Consider the following 19,826-nt stretch of genomic DNA (forward strand, 5'->3'; position numbering starts at 1 on the left):
ATTTTTAAAAACTGTGTGACATTGTGACATGCTGCTCTGATTAACTGCTAAGCCAGCATACGATGTGATCAATCAGTCGCCTGCTGAGCTGAATCAGACACATCCTGAAGCCTCTCATGTCATTATCAGTGTAGTTAGATTCATGGCCCCCGTTTTGTGAAGTAGCACCACTGCTTGTTTTTCCTGAATCTTAATAAGCCCTGATATCATATGTCCTATATAATTTATTGTTAAGTGACATTAGTGGAGGCAGTGTGAGGTAGGGATGTTCCTGGCAACTAATTTCCCCGTCGACTAAACGAAAATTTTAATGAAGACTAGTCTTCATTACTAGACTAGTCTTGATACTGATACCAATATTCACCTTGTTCACTGTCATCGACCTATCAACAAGTAAGATGACATTCACCTATGGCGGTGGCTGATGTTGTGAGTAATGGTGGGATATTGTAATGAAGGGCTGAATGTATTTAAACATGTATTTTTATAATAAAGATTTCTTTCTTTCCCCGGCACAAAAGGGGGTATAAATAACGACAACAACAAAAAAAGTACAGCAATGAAAAACATTGGCGTCAGCTATTGGCCAAGTTGTTAGCTTAAACATCAGTTTCGGCCCAAACTTTTTACAGTTGGTGCATCCCTAGTCAAAGACCATGAAATACTCTGTTTGATTAGAAATACAACTATTCTTCTAGTCCTGGATGTACTTGATATTTTCCTGTGAGGTATATTTCCTGTTCTGTAATTCTTTCAGGGAGTCCTACTTGTGCCTTTTTGTGTTCTGACTGGCTATTTGTGCTCTACGCTTAAAGTCCTTCATTTCTAGCTGATTGGAATTAACCATCCGTCTGTCTTCCTTCTCTTTACAGCTAAACCCTTCACTTCCAAAGTAAAGCAGATGCGCCTGCACAAGGAAGACTTTGAGATCCTCAAGGTGATTGGACGAGGAGCGTTTGGAGAGGTAATGCACCTTCTGGTTTTTGCGCTCTACTAAACCATGAAGCAAAACATTGCTAGCCTGGTTCCAGACCGTAGACCCTGCCCACTCAACTGAGTAGGCTTGCATCTCTGGTCTGGCATACTGCAATGAATTTGCGATTTATCTCGTCCAAACGATGGACGGACCAATGAACGCCGGGGGTGGGGGCGGGTCTAGCGATTAGCCAATCAGCGCCACGCTGATGTCAAGCTGTATGCCGGTGGGTAACTGGTGAGGATAGCAACAATGGCGACTGCTACAGATCCTACAAACCACATTAACGATGCTATCGAGGTATTTCGCCACTACTCGCGTTAATGGAGGACCAAATTAAGGAAGCTGGTAAACTGGATTTAACGGCGATGCAGCTGGGCATGACGACGGAGACATTTTAAACGGGCAATGCTCGCTTGTTTTCGGCACCCCCGAGGCATGGATACTAATGACGTCGGATTCTGGGTGAGTCGTTGATCTCTACTGATTGGATAGGGAAAAATCAAATTCCCTCCCCCGTGTAACTCGCCTTCAATGGAGACGATATCAGACTGAAGGTTCTGGGAGCTTCAGTCTGACACTCAGGCTAAAACATTGCCATACAAGTTGAGAACCTGCAATTTAGTTTTCATCCTTTCTCTTTTGTACAAGAAGCAGGTGTTAAGGGTTAGTTTGGAGCATTTTCATATTGATTCATCATGTGCAGTGTGTGGGTTCTTTTTCTACTTGTCTGTTTTGACAGGAGACATTCAAAAATCTGGAAAGTCTCCCTTGCGGCAAAGATTTTGCTGTATGATCTTTGGACAATACCTGTCAGTAACAGGATATATTGTCTTGTACCATTATACCTTAATACCCGAGTTATAAAAGGCAGGAGTGTTGCTGTGTTTGATAGTAGATTACTTTCTGCTGCATTCCAGCAGTAGTGCGTAGCACTGCTCTGCTGCATGAGCATGACTCTACTTGCAGCTTGAACAAAGCTTTTTAATTCTTCTTGCGCATTTAACCCACGAGCAGCAAACCAACCAGTGTGTGTTCACATGTTTTTGTTTTAGTTTTTGCTTTTATGTGTGCCCGTAGGGAGGTTGAAATTCATTTGTCACTGAGTTTCAGGTAATGATGTCAAAGCTGGGGAATGTTGGAGGGACAGGTATTGTGGTCCTCAGCCAAGACTCTTATATAATGTCACTGTCGTGTGAAGAAACTTTTTTCATGCCGACAGTTTTCACCATTAAGCAGGATTGTTTTGACATGTGCATGCCTCTTTTTAAGAATGTCAGATGATGTGGGATTTCAATACTAAATTGATTATCTTGAGCCATGTTACACGCTTCCAAATCTGAAAGTGTAATTCCACATCTGTACAAACAAGTTATTGAATTCCTGAGTTCTCTTGGAACACTCTGATAGAGACAGAGCGAAATCACCAAAGTGATAGATTGATGGATGGAGATTTGGGCACACCTGCCAGCATGTAGCTGCAGAACTGCCACAAAATACTAATGTGCTCACTTGAGCCACTGCAGGGAGTGCTGGTATGTGCATGCGTGAGTCGTGTGTGTGTGTGTGTGTGTGTGTGTGTGTGTGTGTGTTTCAAGCGTGTTGTGCTCAGCGAGGTGGTGTGATTCATGAATTGTGCTACCTTGTGGTAACATTCCAGTGCCTTTGCACCCAGTCAGCTGGGCTGGTTGAGTTTTGTACAAGCTTGAGAGACATAATGATCGTCCTATGGCTCCACTTAAAACATTTTTTTTGGGGGTGGGGGCATTTTTTAGCCTTTATTTGACAGGACAGACAAGTGTTAAAGGGGGGAGAGAGAGGGACTGACATGCAGCAAAGGGCCACAGGCTGGAGTCGAACCCGGGCCGCTGCGGCAACAGCCTTGTACATGGGGCGCCTGCTCTACCACTAAGCCACGGGCGCCCCACTTGCACAGTGTGTTAATGTGGATGGTGTTGTAATGGTATAGTAAACAGAAATGTGGAAATGTAGCAGAATAAAAAAAGAAGTCAAGTGGTATGAGGAGCTTGCAGGGCTCGGAAGATGCTTACATCCCCATTCAGTACTATCATGATACTTGGATGCTGATTTGATATGTTGGCTCAGTGGTCAAAATAGTTGAATTTTTTGCACAGCTTTTTTTAGTGTCACATATTTCACCGTTGCCTACCACTTGCCACCACTGGCAGAAGACTAGATTTGTCTTTTGCACTCGCTGTTGACAGCAATTCCAGTTTATCTCTCTTAATGTATTATGTTTAGTGTAGTTGTATGTGCCTGCAGAGCACTTTGAATTGCCTTGTGTCTGAATGGTGCTATATAAATAAACCCGCCTTGCCTTTATTTTCTTTGTTTATGTCATCATCTTTCTCTTTCCTTTCCTTATATAAGAATCAGATTAAGGCAGGACTTGCTGAAATTGTTCTCCACAGCAGTCTGATAACACAAGTTTGTAAGCACTGTTAGCGAAGAGCACCTGAGAGATGTTGCAAACCACCAAGTGGCACATTTGCCATCTTTTCTTTATGGCTGTTGGCCGCACAAAGTTAGGAAGGCTTACTCTATTCCAGTTGGATGACAGTAATAACAGCCGTCTGACCTAAGGTCAGACCAAGCAAACATGGAAAATGGGTATTTTGGGAAGGCCTCATGAAAATTTACAAGGGTATGATTTCTTTGTCATCAGTTTTGGAGATTTTGAAGAAAACTGAGTGCAGATGTCAGACAGAGATATAAGACCAGAGAGTCACAGAGTTAAAAAACAGACAGAGTTGGAGAGAGAGACAGGCCCAGATGGGCAGACTGAGACACAGGAAAACAAAGTAAAGAAAAAATACTTGAGTCAGAAAGGGAGGCGAGAGATCTTGAGTGCAGGATGTTTTGATTTCATCCTCCCATTGTCAGGAGCAGGCAGAGAAATAGCGCGGGTGCGTGACGCTGTGGAGCCCGTCTGATGAACTTATCAGTGTGTACTGGCCTCCTGCCTCTGACAATGCACCCATTAGGTATCAGTTACCTCTTCACCAACACAAACAGGCCTAATGGTGCTCAGTCTGGTGGAGTTCAGTGGATAGTGTTTGATACAAACAATGCCAAGGTCTGCTCCAAAAGTTTGGCCTTGCTCAAGATGTGTGTCATCATGATAATTGTTGGTATGAAGTCATGGGCCATCAGTGTTCTACATTATTGTACTGTTGCATGGGGTCAAAAAAACACTTAATTCAAAATGCTAGTCAGCAGCCAAATGCTTTAAATATGGCCTTGGCTGTGAAGTCTGTTAGTTCTCTAGTAATTTTGGCAGATAGCTGGCATGTTTTCACTCTGTCTTTGCCACTCTGAAAAGTGCTTGGCCTGTGGAATAATTACATTAATGCTGTGGTTTGTTTCATGCCTGTTCCAGACTGATAGAACCAAATTTGAAGACTCAGTTGAAACTCTCAGCTAACATAAAGTAGAAATAGCAGCACTAAGAAGATAACAACATACAATACACACTTTTATCTGTGAATATAGACAGGAATAGAGAGGTAAACTCTGTGCTTAGTCTTTTCTGGGCCTTGTAGTAGACACCAGGCCTGACAGGGAGGACAAGATGAAGGGGGGAATAGAGGAGAGATGAAGAAAAGGACAAAAACAGCAAGGCATTGCCAAGAACAGTGTGCTCCCCCCTGTCTGTCCTCCTCTCTTCCTCCTCCATCCCTCCTCTCCTCTGGTGAGGGATCACTAGGGGAAATCCAAACACTGCAGGAATGTTATCATTGTATTGCATTAGCAGCATTCCCCAGCTCATTTAATAGACTACAGACCCCTCTGCTGCATAAGGCGCTTGTGTTTGTTTCACTTCTCGTCCGTGTGCGTGTGTGCAGTGCACTTTCAAATTCCTGCCTGTTTACTTGCCTGAACCCCCCCCCCCCCATTAAAGAGGCCATATTAAAAATAGCATCTACTTTTTGAATTAATAGAATCTGACAGAAATATAAAGGAGACTGAAAGCAATCAGCCAGGATGTAGGTTTGCATGAACATGTGCTTTGGCTGTCAGTTCGCAGTGGTTTGTCACAGCAGCTTGTGCAGCTCCTTTTTTGGCAAAACTTGAGGCCAGAGCCGGGGATGTTTCTCATGGCAGTTATCAGCGAGGGGATAGTTGGCAGTTGTTATGTTGTTAAGACGATACAAGAGGGTATGAGAAACATAACAGTGAGCTGTGTAAGGTGGTAATGGTGAGAAACCATAACTGATAGGCTAACACTTGTGGCTATTAAAATCTGCAGTCAATCAGTTTAGTATGGGAGATCTTTATACTTTATCTTTACTGTCAGATTTAGTTAGTGTAAGTCGTATGTGTGTGGTCCATATTGAATTTGTGGACATATTAGGTGTGTGGTTTCATGATCTAAAATGATGAAGGGACACATCATTAAAGGTTCCATATTGTAAAAAATCTGATTTTCATGTCCTTTATAATTTAAAGCAGGTACAGGCGCTGTATAAATCCTGTGAAAGTATCAAAACAGTCAGTCCACAGAGAAATGCACACAGTCTGTATTCAGAAACTGTGCCTTTAAACACGTCGTCAGGACTTCCATGAAGTTGTGATGTCACAACTATACTAAATAGATAGTTTCAAACTTAAAACATAAACTTTCTAAATGGCTCCCATTGTATTTCCTGTCAACACCAGTTGACAGGAAGTAAACATGGACCAAAGCTGTTGCCTAGCAATCCAATTCTAGTGAAACAGTCCTTAAAGATAGACCATGCTGTTACAGTACTGTTACAGTCATTCCCCCAATTGCAATGATGTGGAAGACCTGGAAACACTGTCCAATCAGAGCATACTGTGCTTTTCTGGAGGGGGACTTAAAGAGACGGGTGCTAAAAGGAGTGTTTCAGACAGAGGGTGAGCACACATATATTTAGGCAGACAGTATGAGAAAAATAATGTGTGTTTTGACCATTAAAGCATGTTAACATGTTCCAGTAGAAACCCAAAATACAATTATGACCCTTAACATAAAGCATAATATGGAACCTTTAAATGATCTTAGCTTATTTTTGAAGGGTTCCTTGCTAAGTTGTTTTGATAGTTAATGACACACAAACTTTTTATGGCTTCTGTGTGATTCTAATAGTAAAGACCACATCAATAATCCGTGACCAGCGACTTCCTTCCAGAGCATCACATCTGTCCATTCACCATTGATTTGTGCCCATTTAAAAATCATTGGACACAGTGATTAGGGGAGTGTTCAAGTTTTTTTTTTCTCCTCAAACTGCAGACTTTGCTAGTAGGAAGCATGAATCATATTTAAGCGTCCAGCTGTGTGTGTGTGTGTGTGTGTGTGTGTGTGTGTGTGTGTGGATGTGGCTCCAGGTGGAGTGCATCTGTTGGCCTTTTAGGTCAGCACTTTAGTATCTGTTGTCACTTCCTGCCCTTGCTTTTCCCTCCTTGGCTCTACTAGTCTTTCTCTTCTTCTCTACATTCTGTCCTTTTCTTCACCTCAGCTTCTACATCCTCCAGTCCTCTTTCTGATTCTCCTCATCCTGTTCTCTTCATTGTCCCTTCTTTTTCTTTTCCATTTCAACGTCATCCTGTTTCATGGTACAGCTGATATTTCTCAATCCTGTCATCCACCCTGTACTATTTCTCTCACTTTCTTTTCATCCACTTCTTCTTCCTCTTCCCTGTGTGGCCCTGTTTTCTTAAAGATTTTTTTTTGGGGGGCATTTTTTGCCTTTAATGGACAGGACAGTTAAGTGTGACATTGTGGCTTATTTTGTGAGGTGTATTAAACATTACTGTTAGTGATGAAGACTTAGTTTTTTTTTTACTTTGTAAAAATGTATGAATGTTTCAGAATGTTCACACATGAATTACTATTCTGCAGTTCTTTTGTTTCTAAGATACTGAATCTGTTTGGTATGTTCCTGTTGGTCTATGTTTTAAACATGGGTCACATTCTTTGTCTGACTTTGCTGTCACACAAATGATTGAAACAGCTTTTAACACTCCAACTCTTTTTTTCCCCATTCCACAGGTTGCAGTCGTAAAAGTGAGAAACACTGACAAGGTATTCGCCATGAAGATTCTCAACAAGTGGGAGATGCTGAAGCGAGCCGAGGTGAGCATCAGTCACCGGCTTGTAAGGCTTTGGTTGGGGTGCATCAGTTTTGCTGCTGGTTTTGGATACTGAGCCTCTGCAGCAGCATTGGGGAAAATCTGATAAGAAAAAAGAGGATTTATGATTAATTTAAAAAGTGTTTAGTCCACTATCAAAGCTCAGATCTGGCCTTTATTGATAAAGGCTTGCAGATCATGTTGCTGCACGAGCTGCCGATGCATGTTTTTCTCATCGACCTCTTCCTGACAGTCTGACATTCCTGTCGGTCCCCTGGGTCTTCAATCTTCATGCCTCATACGTCACAGGCCAAAACTGGTCCCTGCTGTGTGTGTGTGTGTGTGTGTGTGTGTGTGTGTGTGTGTGTGTGTGTGTGGACACATGGGAAACAATGTAGAGCAACAGATGTACTGTAGACAGTGCACACTAAGCATGTAATTGTCGTTGACAGACAACATCAAAGCTCTATATAAGTATTTTAAATGCTGACATTTATTGGAGATTCTTTCCCTCTCAGTGCAAGACTAAGGCCCATATATGGATGTGGTGTTGATTTATATTATAAAGTGGCCCATTTACACAACAGTATTCTGAAATTGTATTTACACAGAGAGCCTGACTCGAAGGGAGGCTTGCACTAAATCACAGAAGTATACAGTATGTCTGCCAGGGTGGTGTAGTTCATACTGAGAAACTATCCAGTATCTGCAGTATGGTGACATGCATACAAGACACCTCATCATTGGGTTATCTTGTTAAAGGGACAGTTCACCTCAAAATCAAAGACAAATATTTTAGTGCTTTTTATCAATCTAGATTATTTTGGCATGAGGCGCGTGAGTGTTGGAGGTATCAGCCGTAGAGATGTCTGCCTTCTCTCCAATATAATGGAACTAGATGGCACTCAGCTTGAAAAACTCAACAGCAATGTCTCTTTCCCAGAAATCATGACCTGGTTACTCAAGATAATCCACAGACCTTGTTGTGAGCAGTTTATGTAGGAACTTACTACAACCACTAACTGTATCACCATGCTGAAGGAAGCATGCGGCTTTTAAAATGTGTTTCTGTGGCACTTTGAGCACCACAAGTCAAGTGCCATGTAGTTTTATTAAATTGGAGAAGAGGCAGACATCTCTACAGCAAATATCTCCAACACCAAAACAATATGTATTAATAATAGCACTGCAGGTAAGAGTAAAAATATGAAGGTAGGAAGTCAGAAAACAACTCGCAATACAATACCATAAAGTCTTTGTTTACATGAAGATGATCAGTCAAGTTTCTCTTCTATCTTGTATTGTGTTTTTGAACCAAGGCAAGAGTTATGCAAGACATTGTAGCCTGAGGAGTTTTATTATGGTCAGAGCAATTGGACTAAAAGAGAACAGTGAGAGGTCAGGGTGGGTTTTGACATTTTTCTGTGTGCAAATGTTTGACTTTTACTTTTCAGCTGTAGAAATTGTCTCACTAAACTTAGTCAGATCTTGAATTGATGGTCTGGGTCTTTAGATGCAATCTTGTTAAAACCCTTGTAGAACCCAGTTAAGGTTATACTGTAGATGACCCAGGTTCTCTTGCAGAAATCTGGCTGTGTTAATAAGGCTTCTTCAATTAAGGGGGTTTCTGTGTAATGTCTTAAAGAAATCAGGTTATTGCAGAGAACTGACAACACCTAGGTTACCTAAATGAATACATGCCAAAAGATAAACAGGCGTCCCCATGCTGAATTGTAGTTGAGCCAAGACACTGAAACCTTCTTGATTCTGAGCATGTAGTTCTGTAGAGGATCCTGATGTTTGACATGTGACCAGAGGTATCACATTGTATGTCACTTAATTTACAGCATTACATTTGATTAAATTAACAAATTGCTTTCACAAGAAACAGCATGAAAAATCATGTCTGATAGATGGTAAACATAGTTATATACATGAATAACTTGCAGGTATTCTAACTTGTAAATCTAAAGATTTGAATTGCAATCCTCTCATGTTGTCAGTTTATAACATAGAAAGTTTTTTGCATCTTTCTTTAGACGGCGTGTTTTCGGGAGGAGCGGGATGTGTTGGTAAATGGGGACTGCCAGTGGATCACCACCCTGCACTACGCCTTCCAGGACGACAATAATCTGGTAACATAGCTTCTTCTTCTGTTTATCTGTGTGTATTCATGAGCAGGAAGTTGGTTTTTCCACTCGATACCATGAGTGTATTTCCATAAATCCTCCTGCTGGGGTTTTAACCTTAACTTTTTTCAGTGAACTTTCAACCTTTACTTATCTAATGAGTCAGATTCCCTTTAAAGGGATAGTCTGGATCATAGAGTAGATAGGGCTTGACACGTCCGCAATTTGGAGAAGCAGCCTGGAGTGCCGCCACGGAAGCTAAGAAATGTACTGCTGTGGATGGGGACAGTTGCAAAATGTATTTTAGCCATCTAAAAAAAAAGTCCCACCTAAAGGAAGTCAATATCAGTTTAATTGTATGCTATATTTATAATGATTTCACCACTTTACTTTGCCTCAGACAGCCCTTTCTGACAGGTAAGCCATCAACAGCTTCATTTCCGCATCTATGCTCTCAACAAAGCCACCAGGCAGCTCCAGCAGCTCCTGTGTTTAGTGGTGATAATTACTGTCTTTCTTAATGGAGTCTGGCTTAGAAGAGAGCAATATAATGGCTTCAGTTCCCTGTTGGAAACTGCTGTCCAACGGCATGGTAAAGCTGTAAAAATATTGTAAATATAGCATACACTGAAGCTGATATAGATTTTTTAGGTGGCTGATATATGTTTTACTGCTGTCCTCGTCCACAGCAGTACATTGCTAAGCTTCCATAGTGGTACTCCTGACTGCTTCTCCTTACTGGGGTGTGCCAATACACTGACTATGGATAAGAACCTCATACAACCCTACCTCAAAAAACTGGAACTATCCCTTTTAGTGTTACCCACCTTACCTCACACATTTCAGCACCTTGGTACTTTCCAAAGTAACAACTACTGCCTTCTACTGAGTAGCTCCACCTGCCAGTTCATTTATAGAAAACAGCACCACCTCCACATGATGGCTGGTGACCTGCCAGGCGCTGACCAGCACATTCACTTCTTACCACAAAGCACAACATGACTTAGAATTGTGGGAAATTGGGCAACAGATGTTAACACGGCCAAAAAACATTTATGTAAAAGACCAAAAGAATGACTTTTGGAGCTCGCTGACTGGTTGCGGGCCAAGCTCTTCCTCACTTTCATTGGCGGCCGAAGGCAGTCGTTCTCACTCCAACCTGACAGTCTGTCCTCTCTCTGTGACCCTGAGTTCAAATGCCAGGACTGCTTGTCATTCCAGTTCCCACATTCTCACAACAAATGCTTTACACAGGACACTCCCCAAAAATATACACCGCTGCCTGTCCAGCCGTCTATTTATAGGAAAACCTCAAAAGTTAAGAACCGTTTAAGCACTGGCTAGCTCAGTGCTTCTCTGTAGTAATGATACTGTGAGAAAAGAGGGAAGGAGAGTGGGGAGGGTTGGGAAAAGGAGGGGGGGTATATTTTTGACTTTCTTGTGTGACTTTCTTTTATTGTTTTATACATAAATCATCTCACTTTCTCACACTATACTGATTTTTTGGTTTAAATTGAGCTATTCGTTCTGCAGAGATCATTTCTTTTCCAGTACCTGCAATTGACATTTATGTCTCATTTTCTCGCTCTCTCTTTCTCTGTCTCTTTGTCTCATTAGTACCTGGTCATGGACTACTATGTGGGTGGCGATCTGCTGACTCTGCTCAGTAAGTTTGAGGACCGGCTGCCGGAGGAGATGGCCAAGTTCTACTTGGCTGAGATGGTACTGGCCATCGACTCCGTTCACCAGCTACACTACGTCCACAGGTGAGGAGCAGGCAGAATGGGATGTGTGTGTGTCTGTAATTATTTTCTGCAGAGGAACAGACTGAGTAATAAGTCCTGATGACTGATGTTCAGTGTGTTTACATTATTCTTGCTTTGTGGGCAGTTTTCCAGCTGTGGGGAGCAACTGCAGCTAAATGAAAATAAATGAAAACAGGGGAGAGTGAGTGTGTGTGTGTGTGTGTGTGTGTGTGTGTGTGTGTGTGTGTGTGTGTGTGTGTGTGTGTTTGTCTCCAGTCATTACTGGAGGTAGTCAATACTGTGGACTAATTATAGAGTATATTAGTTTGGGTTCCTGTGTGTGTTATTATTTCACTCTTGAACATTCACATTTGAGGTTAGGTTTGTGTGTGAATGTGTGTGAGTGGCAGGATTCAGTGCTTTGGAAAATAACTGCTGTGCTGGAAGAAATACTTAGAGCATTTATTTAATTAAAAGTACCAGTACAACTTGTCATTACAAGTAGGAGTCCTGTATTCAAAATCACACTTAAAGGGAAACTTTGGTATTTTTCAACCTGGACCCTGTTTTCCCATGTTTTTGTGTCTAAGTGATTAATGGGAACAACAATTTTTGAAATTGGTCAAATATTGAACAAGAGAGCTGCAGCCAATTTAATATTCAGGGCAATAGCACACTGTCAGTGTATGTCCACTAGAAGTGCTTGTTTTTGCCACTGACAGGCTCAGATTATTATTTTAAGTGTATGACAAAGAAATAAAACATTCTCCTTATCTTTCCCTTGATTGGGTCTGTTTGTTTTTGCAAAACTGCAAAAACACAACTGGAATGGCTTCAGAATGAGACACAATAACAACCAGATGAAACAAACAAAAGGTAAAATAAAAATGTTGTATTTCCTTTTAGACACTTATGATAACTACCTGAGCCTGTCAGTGGCAAAAGCAGGTGCTTTTACATTGGCAGTGCGCTATTGTCTTGAATATTACACAGCAGCCTGTTTCACATCTGTGGCTATAGTGCTCACACAATACTGAATCTCTTTTAAAAACTGTAGTTCTCATTAGTCACTAAAGCCCCTTTTACACTGCCTCTTCATGGCATGAATTTCATGCTGTTATGCCGCCTTGACGTTCTGTAGAAAAGGTACATTCACAGAATGGGGGGACAGAGTTGTCTTGCCTTTAAGCCAGCAGCAAAGGTAGTAACAGTGCCAAAATTAAATCAGTATAACAGGGACAGCAGGTAGGATGGGACTGTGGATGGGATGGGTGTGAGTTTTTAAGTTTTAAAAAGCAGCTGGTTGCATTTAGCACCTCACTTAAAGAAGAACAGCCGCCACAAAATTTCACAAATTGGGAAAACAATGAGGTCCAGGAGCTCCTTACCCTTTGTGCAGAGGATGAGATCAGCAGCCATATAACAGGGACACTTAATAATTGTTATTGCCATGCGAACATTATTGTTATTGTTATTGTTTATAAAGCTCTTACGCTAGAGGATGATGAGGTTGTGTTAAATGTCACGCCCGTCACGCCTCTTTTGCTTCTGCGATGCTGGCATGCTGTCTAAAATCACAGACTGGAGCAGCATGATGCCACCAATGTTGGGCTTTGTGTAAAAATGCAAAGGTAACAAAGGAGGGACATTGTAGCAGCCCCATAGCACGATCTCTGTAAAAAAAAAGCGATTTTGACACAAAAATATGGGAGAATAGGGTCCAGGTTGAAAAATAAACGTTTCCTTTTTTTAGTTGAAATGCAGAAGTATGACCAGCAGAATGTACTTAAAGAGAGTGGATGTGTAAATAAGGGCCTGTCTGCAAACATATTTGACATATCATCATCTTTTTGGCAAAGTTGTGTTGACAGCTTGCTTCAGCTGCTGCCAATTTGCCCAAAAAACTTACTGCAGGTTTAAAGTAAAAAAACACCCTAAAAGCAGACTGTTAACACTGAGTGGACATTTTCCTCTGTAAGGTACATGCCAAAAGAATTTTTCAGCTGACAGAAGATGCCCTTGTGAGCAGGAAGTTAGTTTTAGCCAGACAGGAAGCAGTGGCATGTTAACACAATTACAGTGTTGTATCGCCGGGGGCTCGTCATAGCAATTTTGTTCAGGGAGCAAGAGAAGGATGGATAGACAGAGGGAAACATGCGAGATGGATAAGGAACAAGGGAGGGTCAGAAAAAGGGTACAAGAAAGCTGGGCTGCCTGGTGGGGTAACGTCTTGGGTGTGTCTGCAGTTACTCTGATCTCTAATACACCACTGGAAAGTCAGACGGAAAGAAACGTACTGAGAGAGGACGACGGTTATACAGAGATGCAGATATAAATGTATAAGTAAAGAAAGGGAGTGAATGAGAAGAGCGTGGGGAGCCACTAATTGCATGGTGTTATCTGGGGGCCGTGGGTGGGGGTTGGTGGTGGCAGCGGAGATGGAGGAGATGGAAGCGAAAAGGGACAGGGAGGAGGGGACAGCACTGTTTCTCTTTAAGTCCCCTCATGGACGCTTTGGGACAGTAATGATGGGGTATGGGAGGTGTGTGGGTGGGGGTGTGGTGCCGTTGCCTCCCCCCGTGTACCAACCCCCCAACTCCTCCTTTGCTCTCTCTTTCTCACTTACGCACGGCTCATGGGAGATTTGTACGCTTGCTTTGTAGAGGGTGGAGAGGGCCAGGCAGGTCCCCTGAGGAGGGTGTGTCCTGCTGGCTGATCCCGTCTAATGAGTTTGTGTGTATTTGGGTGCATGTGCATGATGGTGTGTTTATCTCTGTGATGATGTGTGTATGTGAATTTGGTGTGTTTTTCCTATTCTTATGACTAAGTTGAAGTACAATGCACTAACCCTGTAATTAAAAGGCTCTAATATCCATTATACAGAAGGCCAACCACTGTCGATTCATGGCTCACTTTCAGTTACACCAAACACACACAGACAGACCACTACTGGGAATATTGATGAGCAGGTTGTGGCAGTGCTGCAGTGCAATGGTTTCCCCGCTTTTTCTCTTGGGAATCACAATTTTCAATCATCTGTGATGCCAGATTCTACAAGGATAATTTGAAGTTCCACCTTCAAGTAGTCATTTCGACTTAGAAAAAAATAAAAGGTGTCCATTAGCACAGTCCCTAAAAATAACGCATGACTCAAATACATGAGACATCTCCGATAATAAGACAACCCTTCACCACTTGTTTTTGGAAGAAGACTTTTGTAGAAACATTGTGAGCTAGCAGATATCATATTTAACATGTTTTGTGTATTATAACTAACACATTTAAACAAAAATGCAAAACCCACTTATAAGAAAATAACCAACAAATATGTCAGACTATAGTCACTTGTTGGCGGCTGTAGCTCACAAGTTAATGTGGGTCATCCACCAAATGGCTCCTCCAATCCACATGTTGAATGTTCTCAGGCAAGATACTGAACCCCAAATTGCTCCTGAAGGCTGTGACATCGGTGTGTGAATGATTTGATTAGATTAGATCCTGATGATCAGGTGGCACCTTGCAAAGCAGCCTCTGCCATCAGTGAATGAATGTGGGTGAATGTGGCATGTAGCAGAGGTGTGAACTCCAATCACATGACTTGGACTCAAGTCAGACACAAGCTACAAATTTGATGAGTTTGGACTCAGCTTGACAAAATCAAAAAAGACTTGCAACTCGTGACTTCACTTGGACTTTTGTCTCTTGACTTGAGTGTACGTGATACCATCCCCCCAGCCAATTTGGGAACAGAAAGTCATAGAAATTTCCCAATATGAGATGATGTAAATGCAACAAGACAGGACAGAAACATATGAAATTCATTCTGTTGTGGTACTCTTTGATAGTGTTATTATGCTATTAAAGTCCATGTCAGCAAATTAAGCTCAGTAACACTCTTTTTAATAAACTTGTTTTAACAAAGGAATACACATTTTTAAAAGTTAAAACAGCACTAAATTTGGTGAAGGTTGCATTATTACTTGTTTAGGACTCGAAGGTCTTGAGACTTGACTTGGGATTTGAATGCAAAGACTTGTGACTTGCAAAACAATTACTTGGTCCCACCTTGGGCGTGTAGCATAAGTCGCTTTGAGTGGTTGGAAGATTAGAAAGGCCAAATGCAAGTCTACTTAATTTTCTAATTTTGGTGTTAGAATTCCAAAGAGAAACATTAACCAGTTAATAGTGTTGCACAGTATACTGGTACCAACAGTAGACCACGGTACTTAAACTCCACGGTACATATGATACCATAATGTCGGAGTACCATAGTACTACACTACCTCATGGTACCGCTACTGTGGGATAAGTTAAAAGTCCAGTCGCAAGAGGGTGAGTGTCCATGCGCTGTCCAATAACGGCATACGCTGTCCAATAACGGTACACGCTGGCCACCTGGCACTCAATATGCCGCTGCAGTGGTTTGTTTTCCCAGTGACATTTCAGGTATTAGCTGAGCCACTGAGTATCTTTGAGCAGTGAAAGATATTATTTATTTATTTTTACTTGTAGGCTAGATTTGTTTATATATGCTACAGTGATTTGTTTTCCACAGAGCTCTACGGTGCAAGCATTTTACTGCATTTGCGACTAAAAATAGTTTTGTGTGAGCAAAAGAAAAAATCAGGAGCACGCTGTGCGAGTACAGAAACAACCAGCAGCAGAAACAAAAGGCAAATCCTGCCGGTTGTGGGTTGAATGGGGGGTCACAGATACGGCGGCCATAGTGCTCTGCGGCGCAAGATAACAGCTTACCGGCGACCAAGAAGCCCGGCTCCAGGTCCAATAATTTCCTTGGCGTCATGACTGCCCAGAAATACCTGAACAGCCGAGCCGAGCACACAGTAGGTGACGTGTCAGAGGAGAAACGAGCCGTTCACATTTCCACAAACCTCACCGCACTTAAGGGACTGTTCTTAACTTGTCAGGGGAGGAGGGTGGCTGGTTGATTTTTATTTCATTTATTTATTTTATTTTGATCCCCCCTATGTTAATCACTTATTGATGCTGTTTTTGAAGTATGAATAAGTCAGTAAGTAATTTATTCCATTGAAATATCAGTGATGTATTATAGAAAAGTGATTTATCTTTTTATAAATGACAAAAGGCACATCTGCCTCATTTTTGCTGTGGTATCGTGATACTACTCAGAACCATGATACTTTAACTGGTATCGTACCGTGGGTCCCAATTTTGGTACCGTGATAACACTACCAGTGAATGCAGCTGTGCAGTTTATTAGCTTATATCTTAATAACAGCTATGATATCAGTCAGACTAGTCCTGTAAGGAGAGTTTTCTCTGTTAGAGGATAAGGTGGTCAGCATGAATCCCATATCTGTGCTGACGTTCTTTCATTCAGTCATCATTATACTCATATACTTACTCATGGAAGCAGTCAGAATGACTTTTTTTTCCCGGCAGATTAGCATATTTTCTTCTCGAGTTCCTCATCATGACACTTAGTTTACACTAGAAATTCTTGGCTGCATGACAGATGATTCTGTCCCCAGTCTGTTTCAGCTGTAAAGAAGACACAAGCCATGAGAAGCTCCTGGGTGTTGAAGTGGGGCTAACTATAAACACTGTTAATGCTGACTAACTCTAACAGAGTCACTGTTCACAAGTGAAGAAACTCAGTAGCCTAGCAACATTAACAACCCCATATTACAACACTATTTAAATGAAGTATGAGCAGGGTACTCTCACCATTCACATTATTATGTGAAGTCCTCAAAAATAATATGACCCCACTTTTTTTAATTATTTCTGGTAAAAATATTTATATGTATTGTTTAATATTCAGGCTTATACATCACGTGCATTGGTACATTAAATTCACCAACTGTAATGTTCATTAGGTTGTAGGTCAGGATGTAAAATGCATCATGGCAAGAGTAATAATATGTTCTGGGTCCCTGGATTGGACTGGATATTTAATTTGGTTACAAGCTTAAATAAAAGAAGGGGAAAAACGTTTACAGACCCCTGTTGTAATAAGAAGAGTCAGAGGAATATTTCACTGTCCCTGTCATCGACTCCAGCTGCCCACCAGGACTCTTCCTGTTTTTTTAAAGGCATAGACATAGGACATGAAACATGGTTCTGAAATATGTTTATATGACTACCTTATCTTGTGCCTTTGGCTGTTTTGTAGCGCTGGACTACTTTTTAGTTTACCCTTGCGTGTTATGTGTCTACGATGGAACCCTACTGCTAATTGATGTGCAGCATTGTCCCAGTGGAGTTAAGTGCATCAAAGAGATGGCTGCCTTGGTAGAAACAGTCCCACGGTATATATACTTTTATATTGCCCAACCCTGAGTTATAATATTTGGACAGTTAACCTTAATAATCTAAATGATGTGGTTTTAGCTTACCTAATGTGTGCTTTTTCTGGTGTCATGAAGTAGTTGACCTTGCCACAATGTGGGCCCATTTAAAAATCATATTTGCAGTCCTGTTGATGCTGATGAAGTTGAAAAGAGCCCAGATGAAAGAAATGAAGAGCAAAGAGCCTTGAGGTCAACCTTCTGTCCCCCTCAGCAGAGTCCCATGAGAGGCAGCGTGTGTTAGAGTCAGACGCAAAGGGAGACTGTGTGTTTGTGTGTGTGTGTGTGTGTGTGTGTATGCGTGAGTGTGTTCATTTATTCAGTGGTCAGTGATCTGCGTGGCCTCCCAGAGGGGCCTGACAAACGTTTCAATAGGCCAACTCAGCATGGCTTTGTGCTGCCTAGCCCCACATCTGTCTGCCACGAGTGTGTGTGTGTGTGTGTGTGTGTGTGTGTGTGTGAGTGTGTGACACACTGCATGAGATAGGGGGGTTCTGACAGAGTGAGAGTCGAGTTGGGGGTTGGTACAGAGGGAGAGGAGTGTGTGAGTGGATTTGTGGATAGAGAGAAAGATTTGTTGTGATCATGAAGAGAGGAAGACAGATAACAACAAATCAAATAAGATGTCACGTGAGGGTGACAGTGGACCTCTTTCCTGAGTGGGGTCTTGCGACTGTAGTGTACTGTGTGTATGTGTGTAATGGTGTGTGTTTTCCTATTGATTGCAGCCTTTGTGTGTTTTATTATTGATCAGAGCCATGTGTCTCCTCACAGCTGAGTGATCTAAGGGGGAACAGAGCTCTCTCTCTTTCTCACACACACACACACACACACACAGACACACACACACACACACACACACCAATTATCAAAGATATATTCTAAAAGTATTCTCAAATTTCACTGAAATGTACACTTCATGAAAATCTTGAAAAAAAGAGCCTGGCATAAGAGGGAAGTGTGTGTTAGTGTGTGTCATCAAGTGATGCCAGAAGTCACACAGGCAGCAGTTCTTTGACTCGTTAGTTAACAAATACTTGGCTAGAGCCATGTGGACATGCCTTGTCTTTGCAGTTTCCAGAGTTGCTGCAGGCCACATTGTGTGTGTGTGTGTGTGTGTGTGTGTGTGTGTGTGTGTGTGTGTGTGTGTGTGTGTGTGTGTGTGTGTGTGTGTGTGTATGTGTATTGTGAGGTGGCGTCCAGATGGCCCTCACAGATGGATGCTGTGGTCTTAGAAGAGATTACCTCCCTCTATTCTCGTCTCTGCGCTGCTCCTTAAGACCGCAGGAGCCCTGTGACACAGTAGCCCAATTAGCTATGCTAACTAGCGTAGCCTAGCATTAGCTTAGCACCACAGCCTCTCTAGCTTTGTCCATGCGTGGAAGGCTATAAATGTGAGTCAGCTCTTGTGCTATTAGTCTCCAGTGGTGTGAGCTGGGGGCTTTTATGTGGCTGCTCTGACGACCAGTGGACTCATCGCAACAGTATGAGTGAGACAGATTGTTAAGGAAAAGATGATGTTAAGTGCAGAGGGGAAAAAGTAATGTTGACTTTTGGTGTCAGAGGGGAAAGGAGGATGGTGGCAGCAAGACAACTGCTTCTAAGACAAGAAAGAGAGGGGAGTGGGCAGACGGGGGCTTTGCTAGTACTAAACGGTTTATTAGTGGCAGCACCAATACCCCCTCTGCATTACCCCTACTGTGCTGCAGTGGTCTGTCTGCCACACACACATATTTACACACACACATGGACAGGCATGGGTCAACTCACGCTGTCTGCTTTTTGGCAGACCAGAAGTCTCTGGAACAGATTAAGGCCTTCCAGCAATTGAAGCACCTGTGTATACACACACACAGACACACACACACACACACACACACACACATGCACCATCAGATCCACGTGCTCGCAGTCTAGTCCAACTGTTCCAGGTGTCATTCATGATTTGTAAGGTCTACACTTCCTGTCAAGGTGATACAGATTAAGTGAAGAGAGGTCGTGTGCCTGGTAATAGATACGCACACTAGTGATCACACAGTCCTGTTGTAAAGATGTGTTTTAGAAGTTAAAAATGAAGAGAAAGGAGGAGCGCACACCAGGGTTGGAGAGGTGCTGACCATTGACGAAAATATACAAATTTGAAAAAAGATGTCAGGCGCACACTCTAAGACTCGAAGCAAAAATGTTTTCTTTTATTCAAGTACCAACGTTTGGACTAGACCGTCTTCATCATACCCTGATGAAGACGGTCTAGCTAAAATGTTGGTACTTGATTAAAAGAAAACATTTTTGCATTGAGTCTTAGAGTGTGCACCTGACATCTTTTTTTTTTTTTCAAATTTAGACATTAAAAATGAAATTCACCAACTGAAAAATGTGACACTGTCTTGTTTAATTGCTGCTGTGAAAATTAAAACTTAAGTTATTACGTATCTTTCAAATCATAAAACATGAGATGATCTAGTTCTTTGTGTTTATTTTAGTATAAGACACATACTTTAATTTACTCGACTTCTGAGGTAAATGG

The 19,826-nt window shown here is 42.0% G+C and overlaps 1 protein-coding gene across 4 annotated transcripts in view; it reads left to right on the top strand.

Annotated features, from left to right (window-relative positions):
* cdc42bpab (CDC42 binding protein kinase alpha (DMPK-like) b) overlaps positions 1–19,826 on the top strand; it is a 93,915-nt gene that overhangs the window by 36,004 nt on the left and 38,085 nt on the right. For all 4 annotated transcript variants that reach the window (XM_050058916.1, XM_050058914.1, XM_050058913.1 and 1 more), the window contains exons 2-5: positions 873–964; positions 7,014–7,097; positions 9,133–9,228; positions 10,840–10,988. In XM_050058916.1, coding sequence (XP_049914873.1) covers positions 873–964; positions 7,014–7,097; positions 9,133–9,228; positions 10,840–10,988 — 421 coding nt within the window. The remainder of the gene's footprint in view (positions 1–872; positions 965–7,013; positions 7,098–9,132; positions 9,229–10,839; positions 10,989–19,826) is intronic.

The sequence above is a fragment of the Epinephelus moara genome, chromosome 12 (genome assembly GCF_006386435.1).
Source record: "Epinephelus moara isolate mb chromosome 12, YSFRI_EMoa_1.0, whole genome shotgun sequence".
Taxonomy (NCBI): Eukaryota; Metazoa; Chordata; class Actinopteri; order Perciformes; family Serranidae; genus Epinephelus; species Epinephelus moara.